This window comes from Gadus chalcogrammus, chromosome 6 (genome assembly GCF_026213295.1).
Source record: "Gadus chalcogrammus isolate NIFS_2021 chromosome 6, NIFS_Gcha_1.0, whole genome shotgun sequence".
NCBI lineage: Eukaryota > Metazoa > Chordata > Actinopteri > Gadiformes > Gadidae > Gadus > Gadus chalcogrammus.
The window spans coordinates 15,795,312-15,806,987 of record NC_079417.1 but is presented as its reverse complement, the minus strand read 5'-3'; the positions used below and the strand labels follow the sequence as shown (position 1 = coordinate 15,806,987).

The following is an 11,676-nucleotide window of genomic DNA, read 5'->3' as shown; positions in this document are numbered from 1 at the left end:
AGACTGTGTGTGTGTGTGTGTGTGTGTGTGTGTGTGTGTGTGTGTGTGTGTGTGTGTGTGTGTGTGTGTGTGTGTGTGTGTGTGTGTTTGTATTTCTAAGTGTGTTTCTGTGTGTATGTGTGTGTGTGTGTGTGTGTGTGTGTGTGTGTGTGTGTGTGTGTGTGTTCTTGCATGTGGGTACCTATGGGTGCATATTTTTGTGTATAGTTGTATGCGTGTGTGTGCGTGTGGCAGGTGTTTCCTGTTGATACCTGCAGCTCCAGCCGGGCTGATCACCTCAGTGTGGTGCATCTCCTTGGGAGAAGACATCTCTAAGCTCATTAACACACTGACACACACTCTCACTCTCTCTCTCTCTCAAACACACACACGATGCTAAGCACACTGACTATCACGCCCTCTCTTTCAAACAAAAATATGCATACACACACACACGATAGTAAGCAAACACCGCTCTGTCACACACACACACACACACACACACACACACACACACAAAAATACGCACGCACACACAATACTAGTCACACAAAATTAAGATGCTGTGACAGAACAAGTTCACTGAGGAGGTGAAAATAGGTTGAAAGAAAGTGCAATCGTGAGAGGTACGCTTTTAATGAATTTGACAGACAGGAAACAAAACAAAAGGAAAATACAAAATAACTTTAGAAGGTTACATTTTTCGCATTCTAAAAAACAAATAGATGATACAGGAAGGATAAGGATAAGTGGAGGGCACAGACTTATCTAGAGCGCCAGACACAGAAGAGACAGACAAACAGAGACACAGACTGTAGGATCAACAGATGGGACAAAAGACTATGTGATGTAACCCTCCGAGTTACATCACTTCCTGGTCTTTGAATCTGTTCCTCAAGCAACAATGGCCTCCAAATTGTGAACACGCATTCACACTGAGATCTGTCCCATTTTACAGGGGTACAAGCGTACTCACTTCCTCAGTACAGCAGATAAACAGCGAGGGAGGGGGGAAGGCACTTCTTAGTGTTGCGGAGGGATGAAATAGGATTAGGGATTTGGGAGGTTTAGGAGGAAATATATCTCGTCCGTGTATGGGAGGGAGGGACGATCAAATGCTGTTAATCAGTGCTTAAACCAAAATAAATAAATACCCTTAATACCCAGGAAAGTTTAGAAAATGTGTGTGACCCATCTTTTTCCGGGATTGGTGTTCATTCTGTCATCGAGACAACTGTAATTCCCACATTATCACCTAATACTGTGGACACTCACCCATTCCCGGACAATTCTTGCAGTGCGGCTGGGCCTTTCGAAAGAGGATGCTGACATCAGTGCAGCCCGTTGTCATGCAGGGGTGAACTTGGTCTGCAACAATGTGGAGGTTGGTGGTGGTACGTGTCAAAATATCCATCTGCATGAATGCCATGACCAGAGGTTTTTCCAACAGCACATCACACCGTCTCCGACGACCTGCCTACTTCCCACCAGTTCCGACACTCAAATAGCCGTTGTAGGGGCCGTAGACCGGTCTGCTGCTACTCAGCCCCAAATGGTTCTGACACCTTTTTAACATTTTTTCGGTTATTTGTGCCACAGAAGCTGTTCAGCGGTGTCGACCAGCCGTCACTGCCCCGCGGACCAATGAGCCTTCAGCGCCCATGAACCCGTCCCTTGTTTGGACCACTTGCGGTAGGTACCGACTGCCGTGTAACGGTACACCATACAAGACCTGCTGTTTGGCAGGTATTCCGACCCAGTCGTCCTGCATTACAAGATCCACCTGGTCAAAGTAGCTCCGATTTTTAAGCCTGCCAATTTGTCCTGCTTCCAATGGATCAAAATCTAAACTGACTGCAAGTAGTTGACAAGCAGTTTGCTTGCTGCCTAATACATCCCAGCCGTTGACCGGTGCCATTGTGAGGTTATTGACCTGACCTATCAGAGGAATTCCGGCAGCAACTCATTGGTGTATATTTCTTGCATATAAGCAAATTAAATTTTGAACAAATCCCATTGATATAATCACATTCACCTAAACATATAATATATATATATAACTAAGTTTGTTATTGTAGAAATTAAAGAAATTATTAAACGTTAAAGATTTATATTGTAATCATGTATTTTTGCACTTTCCCGACTGGGAGTCGATGTTTAGTCAGTTATTCATTAAAAAAAAACCTCAGTTCACAAAAGCAACACAAAATATGATGAATAAATGTCCAGTATAAGCTCCGTAAAACCTATAGAAGCCGGAAAGAGGTAATTTCAAAGACACCATTGAAATGTATTTATCACCCAACAAATGATTCCACACAACAGTTAAAAAACCCAAACATTTATTGTCTACACTTTAAAACCATTTGTCATCTAGCATTAAGACCTTTAGTGTTCTCATGGCAAGATTGATCTTTTCCTTGTAAAACGCATACAAAAAAAAGTTCATTTCTATCGCAAGTAAGTGATAAGAAAAAGAAAACTATACACTTTATACATATATCGAACAAATGACCAACAAATTATAAAAACATAACAAAAATAGCCAAGTCATGAAGTCAACAAAGTTAAGACTTTTGATTCAGACTGTCTTCAAGTTGAAACAGTTTTCATCCGGCACTATATGCCATTTCACCAAAGGAACGGACTCGGAATCCATCATATGTTCAAATTGATTTCTTACGAAAATATTATAGAAAAGAAAGCAATGGTCGACCTGTAATAGAATTCAGTTTGCCAGACACTAGTTTAAAAAAAAAAGTTTATTTGGTAAACAAGCTAGATTAGTGAAAGGATTTAAATGACTCCATTCCCACAAATTGGTTGTCATTTTCAATAATGAAATTCACAATATCTAACCAAGTTGTGTGAGAAGCTAAAAAGCATTTTAAATCTGGGCTTCGCTTGTGAGGCAGGTAAGACATTCTGTGTTTCAAAGGCAGGTTTGGGCTCAATTCTGGATTTGTTAATTTAGTCTAAATAAAGTTCATATAGTAAATTATGAGTAATTAAGACTGAAGGATAAATACATTTTGCATTCAATCTATTTCAACCTGTACACTTCTTGTATCAACATTTTAACTAAACATGGATACATACAGTTGCCATACTAGATTCATTAATGTTAAATGTCATTAAGGAGGCCAAAGTAGAATTTTAAGTCAGCACTCAAGAGGGCCTTACATAAGAGATTGTATATGTTATACTATCTGACCAATCATGGTTGTTCTTCTCATACTATCTGACCAATCATTTCGTTTTTTTCTGAAGACTGAACGTAAAGAAAATAAATTGAAATGTTATTTGGAATGAATTTCAAGTGATCAAGTCAGACTAGCTAGGATGACTTAAGACGACAGTAGTTTAAACAGCATTTCAGAAAATAAAAGAGTTATGTCTTGCCTCAAGGTCTAGCTTACCACGTGGCTAAAAGTTCAAAAACTGTTTTGCAGACATAAACAAAAAGAAAATCATCCCTTAAATAAAAAAATATCTGGAGTTCATTCTAAAAGAAAGGAGTTTCTAAAATAGGGGGAGTGGGTACAATTATACAACCGTTAGTGAATAATAAGTTTCCTTACAGGAAAATCCAACAGTGCAGCAAGGCCTATGTTAAGACATTCCACCCTGACATGGATCAACTGATATTTAAAGTGGCATCTCAAGGGGTAATCCAACAGCGATACACAGTATGTGAGATGAGAGCGAAATACGGCATCATCAGCCCGCTTCCACATGGAGTGAAAGGCAAACAAGCCGTTCACAGAAAACAACACCAGCATGATAATTAGATGCCAGCCCGCATTTAGGTCTGCACCACGTACGGAACAAATGTGTGTCCGATGAGCACTATTCAGCAGCTTGAGGTCACATGGTCAGAATCAGGGTCAGTGAGGTCACCATCTGCACATTGTCACTCATTATATTGACGTCTTTCAAGCTGAGAGCTCTCTCTCTTTCTCGCTCTCTCTCTCGCTCTCTTTCTCGCTCAGTTTCACAGTTGAGATAAGAGATCCCGTAGTGGACGTCGAGTCATCCGCTGTATGCGTCACATTCGGTCCAGCACAGTGTCCCTGGCTAAAAAACACCGAGCTCTGTAGATTAGTCCTGGTACATTTCCACGTCGGCGGACGAACATCCTAGTTATTCCCTCCCAGGTTTGGACCCGAAAAAAATGGATTCTAAAAAGTCCTTGGACGTGTCCAGACAACCATACGCTTATTCCTGCGAGGTCGGAGATAGGAGTTAAAAAAAAGTCTCTACTCCTGTTGAATTGTGGGAAAATCCCCCATGAAACATTGGGTTGGGTGGACCAAAGAAAAAAGAAAAAAAGGAGAAATGGAGGTTTCACGGTGTAAAACTCTAGTAGATAACTTCATAGACGGTGGCCTTCTTGTCCCCTGAGCCAGTGACAATGTACTTGTCATCCACTGAGATGTCGCAGCTCAGCACCGACGAAGACTCCTTGGACTGGTGAGGAGGAGCGGGAACACAAAACTAGTGTTAGTTAACAGGAGAAACCAGCCGATGAAGCTCTAAACATACGTTACAGAACTAGATAATAAGGTTGGTTCTGGTTCATCAAGCAAAGGTGTTATCTTAACGAATATGCTTTGAAAAAGGTCAGTGTCAAACTGGGTCAGAGTAGAAATAGTTGGAGAATGGGCCTGGGTTGGGCTTCACCACCCAGCTCAACAGGGAAACAATGGCAATGCGTTGTTCTGACCTGGAATATGCTGGCACCGTACGGCGTTCTCCATGCGTTCAGTAGGTTGTCTTTTCCAGTGCTCACGAACCATTTACCTGGAGATGCAAAGTTTACAAAGGAAAACACAAATCAAATTAGTTTTTAACGCCATGATTTGAACAACACACATCGAGAGACAGAGACAAAGATAGAGACACAGAGAGAGCGAGAGAAAGCTAGAGACCAGGAGAGAGAGAGACAAAGAAACAGAGAGAGAGAGCGAGAGAAAGCTAGAGACCAGGAGAGAGAGAGACAAAGAAACAGAGAGAGAGAGCTAGAGAGAGAGAGAGAAAGCGCGAGAGAGAAAGCGCGAGAGAGAAAGCGAGAGAGCGAGAGCGAGAGCGAGAGCGAGAGCGAGAGCGAGAGAGAGAGAGAGAGAGAGAGCAAGATGACAGGTCTCGCGGCGTTGAGGGGAGCCAGGGTTGACTCACCGCAGGAGGCAAACTGCAGGGAGAGGACGCAGCTCTCGTGGAGGTGCAGCTGGTACTTGTCAGGCTTGGTGACGTGGAGGACCTCCACGTTGCTGCTCTCCATGCCCACGGCCAGCCACTCTCCGGTCGGACAGTAGCCCAGAGAGAAGATCTGCACGGGGGGAAAAACATAGATGTCACCCCATACAGCGAGGCAACGTAGTTTACCACCGTCAGGACATGACACTGCTGCTGGGGGAAGTTCTTTGGCGAGTTGACCTACCCAGTTCTTGCCTCATTTGTGTTTTTTGTTATTTATTTGGGTTTACTCTACACAGGGTGCGGTCGCAGATTGTCCTTTAGCTCGAGCTACTGCTGATGAGACAGCAGCCAGGGTCTAGTGGAGGGTTACCTGGGAGGTGAAGTCGTGCTGCTGGAGCTGCCGTCCCTCCCGCAGGTCCCAGGACCGGACTGTGTTGTCCAGGCCCCCGGTCCACAGCTTGGTGCCGTCGTTGGAAATGTCTATACAGCTGGCCCCGTCCGTGTGTCCCTGGAACTGCCTGCATGCAGAACATAAGACAAGCACTGTTTAGATATACGTAGATAGAAAGACATGGATACATCAATAAATACGAGGTGTAAATATTACTATTGGTGCCAAACTAAACCTAGTCAACATTTGTATAATTGCACATAATTTTTTGGTTGAACTGTTCAACACTTAGCTTTTTCTCTACTTCTAACAAAATCATGATTTTGGTTTAAGCCGTTGTACAAATCATAAGCGCCGGGAGACAATGCTGCCCAGGCAGGCAGAGTGTTAGCATCCTCGTCGGGTCCACGGACGCCAGCAGGGGAGAAGAAGGCTTAGAGTCTCACCTGACCAGCGTCTGGTTGTGGAGGTCCCACACGGCGATGTTCCCGTCACTGCAGCAGGAGAAGCACACCTTGGAGTCAGGGCTGATGGCCAGGGCGTAGCACGCCGGCGCCGACGACGTAAGCTCCGCCTTGATCCTGGGAGTGGGCGTGGCCAGGTCCCAGATGGACAGCGTGCTGGCCTCGCCGCCCACGATGAGCGTGCGGCCGTCGGGTAGGAGACGGCAGGAGCGGATGTAGTTATCCCGGTTCTAAGGAACACAGGGGACCAACCAGATCCGTGTTACCCCTATGAAACACATTCAGGGTTTCTGCTCTTTTTAGCTCATCATTGTCCAGCTGTTTTCCAGGGTTTTTTCTTTTGCTCGTGGAGGTTCATATTTCACTGTCAGTAGCGGCTGTCCTAACCTTCTTTGAAAGAGTAGCACGATGGACACTTTTTTATCAATGATTCAGAACCAAATTCAGTGAGGTGTGTTATAACCCTCAATGTACACGCAGTCAGGATCAATCAGGAATATCCCAACAATTGTATTGCCTATTCGTCCCAAATAAAACATGCCCCCACCGATCCCGGGGCCGCGCGGTGAGGCCAACAAAGACGGGGCCCACAGAGACAAGGCCCTCAGAGCACCAGGCCCCAATGCTGCACTGCACTGGCTGTCGCCCTCGTGAATTTTTCCCATCCCGAAGCAAGACAGACACAAAAATACAAATTGTGATTTTGAAAGTGTCATTTCAAATGCATCTCCTCACCAGACAGTCGAGCTGGGAGACGGGGCTCTTGTTGCCGGGGTGACTGATGTCCCAGACCTTGACGCAGCCCTTGCCGCCCGTATAGACGTGGCGGGTGGGGTTGCTGATGGTGACTGCGCACACCACCTCGCCGTGGTTCAGCGTATTGATCTGACGGGCGTGGCGAGGGATGCCCGGGCCCACCAGAGCGTCCGGTGGGAACGGGACGGGCTGCATCTGGCCGTCGGCCGCCACGTGGAAGGAGTACGCCCTGAGAGAGAGAGAGAGACAGAGACAGAGACAGAGACAGAGACAGAGACAGAGACAGAGACAGAGACAGAGACAGAGAGACAGCGAGAGAGACAGAGACAGAGAGAGAGAGAGAGAGAGAGAGAGAGAGAGAGATTGTTTAGATAACTGTGCTTATGATAACTAATAAAAACAAACATAATAAAAACATGAGGTCACAAAGAAAACACACTCACGGTTTGCCTCCAGGGATGCCGGTCAGACTGGGCGGTAGGCCAGCCACCCGCATGTGGGAATGGGGGTCGAAGCCGACCTATAAAACAAAACATTTCCAGGTTCAAATACACGTTGCCGTCAACGTCTGTTAGTCTAAGACAAACGGGCACCGTAACAGGATAGGAACGCACACATTGTCATTAGGGAAACAAATCAAACAGACTCCCATAAACACACACGCACTCGTTTGTTCTTGGGAGTTCAATGAGTCTATTTCAGCAAACAGCGTTATGAGCCGTCTAACACCAGCGCCACAAATGGCCTCAATAACCGCAGTGCAGAGACGTCAAAAATAAAGAGTTGACCACAGACACAGCCGTGATGCCATAGCAACCCAGGAAGCCTCGCCTAGGAGGTGGACGGACAGCTTATTGCTACGCCACGCTGGACAGACGCCGCCGTTCTGAAGGCTCATGACGGGAGGCTGGTGCTCCTCAACAAGCAACACCTGCCTGCTGATCATCTCCCAGCTGCAGCAGATTAGAGCTTGTTAGCGGCCCTTTAAGACATGCTGTTCCGCCGCAGATGTGACTAAGCCAACCGCAGGCACCTGCCTGGGACTATAGACTCAGAGTATATAGACTCTGCATATAGACACAGGCCGTGTCCAAATATTTGACCAAATTTGGTTATGTCACCGGAAGCTAGTTTAAGACTAACACAGTCCAACAAACAGATAAGGTAAAGTATTCATATTTATGACTATTGTGCATCAATAATTAACAGATCAATTAAAATCTTGTAAAATAAAAAAGGACCCATATAAGGAAAGGGGCATAATGTTGAGACCCGTCAACAGGTTCTTGATCTCAGCAACGAGATCAAGGAGTGCTGAAGACACGAGAGCAGCGCCCGAGCACCCGGTGGTTGCTAGGGGAAACAAAGGGGGGGAGGGTCTCACCATGGGGGAGCGGCCGTACGCTGCGACGGCGGCGGCCGCAGCGGCGGCGCTCATCTGAGGCGACATGTTGTGCAGTCCGGCGGCGTAGGCGGCCGCGCCCGCCAGGTCCCCGTTCATCCCCGCCCCGTGGGGCAGCATACCGAACGCACCCGGGTACGGCCCGGACACGGCCATAGGGGTCCGCAGGCCCGCGGCTAGGGGGAGGGAGGGAGGGAGGAGGTTAGAATTGGGGAGGGGGGGAGGGAGGAGAGAAGAGGAAGGAGAGATGAGGTAGGAGGGAGGAGATGGAGAGTTTCTCTTTGAACATTGCATCAACAATCAACATCAGACAGACCTATAATCGTCAGTCTACGTTACATTTGTTTCAAATTTTTCATAAGGTGCCCATTTTCTGGAGAGGCAACAACAATAAATCAAACAAAGTAGTGTCAAAGTTACGTATATTCTAAAAAAGCATTGTTTAGCAAAATGTTGGTAAATACACAAGACACAAATGTTCCCCGTTGAAGTTATTTGTTGCGCATTTCCGATAAGCACCCAAGACATTAGTTAGCAAATAAGACATGTTTAAAAAGCATGTGGGACTAAGGCTTACTTGGTGGGTGGGGCATTTCCATGGAGGGGGGTTTCGATAGGCTGGGCCGTAACCCAGGGGTGGAGCTTGGTCCAGGGGTGGAGTCTCCTCTTGGTGTGGGTGTGGTCGATTTTAACCCTGGCGTGCCTGCCTTGTCACGCTGCCAGGAAAAACAGTGGCAAAAGAAACGGTTTCTGTATTAGAACAGCTGAAGGTTCCCAACCCCACTCAAACAGCTTCTCTTTATATGTTTTATGTACGCTTTTTTACAGATAGACAACATGCTTCACAACTTCTGACTTCTGGTATATCTGCAAACTACTCTTTTTCTATTTACTATTTAGTCATTTAGCAGATGCTTTATCCAACGTGACCTGAATTCAGTGCAGACAAGTCATTTAAGAGCAGATATGGGTTAAGGATCTTGCTCAAGGAATTCTTAGGGTTAAGCTGCAGACGATAAAAAATCGTATAAAGCAATGCTAAAATATGATCGCAATTGCCCCACTAAATTGGTCTCTTGGGCTGCACGATTATCACCCAAATCATAATTACAATTACTTTACAGAGATATTGCGATTATGATTATTCAGTTCCATTAACAGGTAATTGATTAAATTAGTATTCTGTGGCACCTACTGTATATATACAAAACAGAAATAACGCATTAATTGCAATGTGGTAACATTTATTATTGGGCAACAGGTGCTCTAAAGGTGATCCAGTCAAGGTGGTCTTTTACCATGGCCATCTCTTTGGACTTGAGTGAGGACGAGCTGGCCGAGGAGGCCGTGGAGGCCGGGCTGCAGGGGTCCTTCTTCAGGGTGCGTCCCTTCTCCAGGCCGTTCTCCCTGGGAGAGGGAAGAGGCGTGCCCCGGGGTGACGACGGGTCCTGGGGGAGAAGGAATTGTTCATCTCAACCTCTTAGTGTGTAAACTCCCAAGCATGGTAGTTAACTATCCTTCTTTGTGTCTGTGTCTGTGTTCATTTGCTCTTTTCCCCCCCCAACCATTGCACTTTAAAGTACAACATAAGAAAGTACAGAAAATCAATGGGTAAAAAAAGATGTGTCAGTTTGCACAGGACAAAAAGCTAACAAAAGAAGCCACGGTAGAATAGTACAGGAAGCTAATAAAAAGGGGTCGACTAGCATGAAAAGCTAATAGAAGATGTATAATAGCAAACAGGGCTAATCACGGATGCTCAGATCGAACACACACACACACACACACACACACACACACACACACACACACACACACACACACACACACACACACACACACACACACACACACACACACACACACACACACACACACACACACACACACACACACACACACACACACACACACACACACACACACACAATGGAGCAGCAGAAATGGCCAGTCCGGAGCAATCCGATGAAACGTTGGCATTTTTTGTAGTATTCGGGAGATGTTCCCCAGCCTTTGCAACCAAGCAAATTAAAATTGAGTTGGAAGTATATCAGGGCCTTGAATGGGCAGTTCAACCATTTAACACCATTTTGTCTAGTCTTAAATTTAAAAAGGCCCTGTATTTGGTTCCATCTATAGTAATTTAAAAAAAATGTCGTTCAATTGTTCTTATTATCTTATGTAGGCTATAGTGATTTATCGTCTTTTAGAAATGATGCATGGTGCATGCATAGTGAGCCATACTGCTCTTTAGCCCGGCAGTGGTTGCTTTGTTTTCAGTTTCTTCATAATCTACATGGCCTAAATAAGATATTGAAATTTGTTTCCGTCAGATAAATAGCAGTTGCTGACTACTCATACTTCCTCAGCTCTTAATCACATCCTCAATTCTGTCAAGAAAATGTACTTTCCATGCTATAAATAGCAAATCAATAAATAATGCTACACAATAAACAGTAATTTTAAATGGAAGATCACCATTCCCACCCTGTGATCGGCCTGATAAAACCGAATCGCGCATCTCTAGGGCCAATACAAAGAAGCGGTAGACTAGCATGAAAGGCTAATAAAAGATGTGTAATAGCATAAAGGCTTAAAAAAAGAAGCACAGGACTAGCATAGAAAGCTAATAAAAAGACAAGGTAGAATCACACTTATTAAACGAAGTAGAATAGCACACTAAGCTAATTAAAAGAAGAGTTAGATTCACACAGAGCCAAAAGAAAGAAGAGGTAGAACAGCACACAGAGCTGATGCAAAGAATAGGTAGAACAGCACACAGAGCACATACAGAGAAGAGGTAGAATAGCACACAGAGCTCATACAGAGAAGAGGGAGAATAGCACAAAGAGCTCATACAGAGAAGAGGTAGAACAGCACACAGAGCTCATACAGAGAAGAGGGATAATAGCACACAGAGCTCATACAGAGAAGAGGTAGAACAGCACACAGAGCTCATACAGAGAAGAGGTAGAACAGCACACAGAGCTCATACAGAGAAGAGGTAGAACAGCACACAGAGCTCATACAGAGAAGAGGTAGAATAGCACACAGAGCTCATACAGAGAAGAGGTAGAACAGCACACAGAGCTCATACAGAGAAGAGGTAGAATAGCACACAGAGCTCATACAGAGAAGAGGTAGAACAGCACACAGAGCTCATACAGAGAAGAGGTAGAATAGCACACAGAGCTCATACAGAGAAGAGGTAGAACAGCACACAGAGCTCATACAGAGAAGAGGTAGAATAGCACACAGAGCTCATACAGAGAAGAGGTAGAATAGCACACAGAGCTCATACAGAGAAGAGGTAGAATAGCACACAGAGCTCATACAGAGAAGAGGTAGAACAGCACACAGAGCTCATACAGAGAAGAGGTAGAATAGCACACAGAGCTCATACAGAGAAGAGGTAGAATAAAAGACCAAAGTGACTAAAGAGGTAAAATCACATAAAGCAAACTCAAAAAGCAGACATAATATAA

The 11,676-nt window shown here is 45.1% G+C and overlaps 1 protein-coding gene across 7 annotated transcripts in view; it reads right to left on the bottom strand.

Annotated features, from left to right (window-relative positions):
- Nucleotides 1–1,898: 1,898 nt before the first annotated feature.
- LOC130384115 (transducin-like enhancer protein 1) overlaps nt 1,899–11,676 on the bottom strand; it is a 23,637-nt gene continuing 13,859 nt past the window's right edge. For 4 of the 7 annotated variants that reach the window (XM_056592149.1, XM_056592152.1, XM_056592151.1 and 1 more), the window contains 10 exons: nt 9,490–9,639; nt 8,769–8,907; nt 8,174–8,367; nt 7,233–7,309; nt 6,769–7,018; nt 6,016–6,263; nt 5,549–5,696; nt 5,158–5,308; nt 4,706–4,782; nt 1,900–4,449 (listed from right to left, as the gene is read on the bottom strand). In XM_056592149.1, coding sequence (XP_056448124.1) covers nt 4,342–4,449; nt 4,706–4,782; nt 5,158–5,308; nt 5,549–5,696; nt 6,016–6,263; nt 6,769–7,018; nt 7,233–7,309; nt 8,174–8,367; nt 8,769–8,907; nt 9,490–9,639 — 1,542 coding nt within the window. In that variant the 3' untranslated portion in view covers nt 1,900–4,341. Of the gene's footprint in view, nt 4,450–4,705; nt 4,783–5,157; nt 5,309–5,548; nt 5,697–6,015; nt 6,264–6,768; nt 7,019–7,232; nt 7,310–8,173; nt 8,368–8,768; nt 8,908–9,489; nt 9,640–11,676 lie in introns of all 7 variants that reach the window. The other 3 variants (XM_056592156.1, XM_056592154.1, XM_056592155.1) reach the window with 1 other exon arrangement.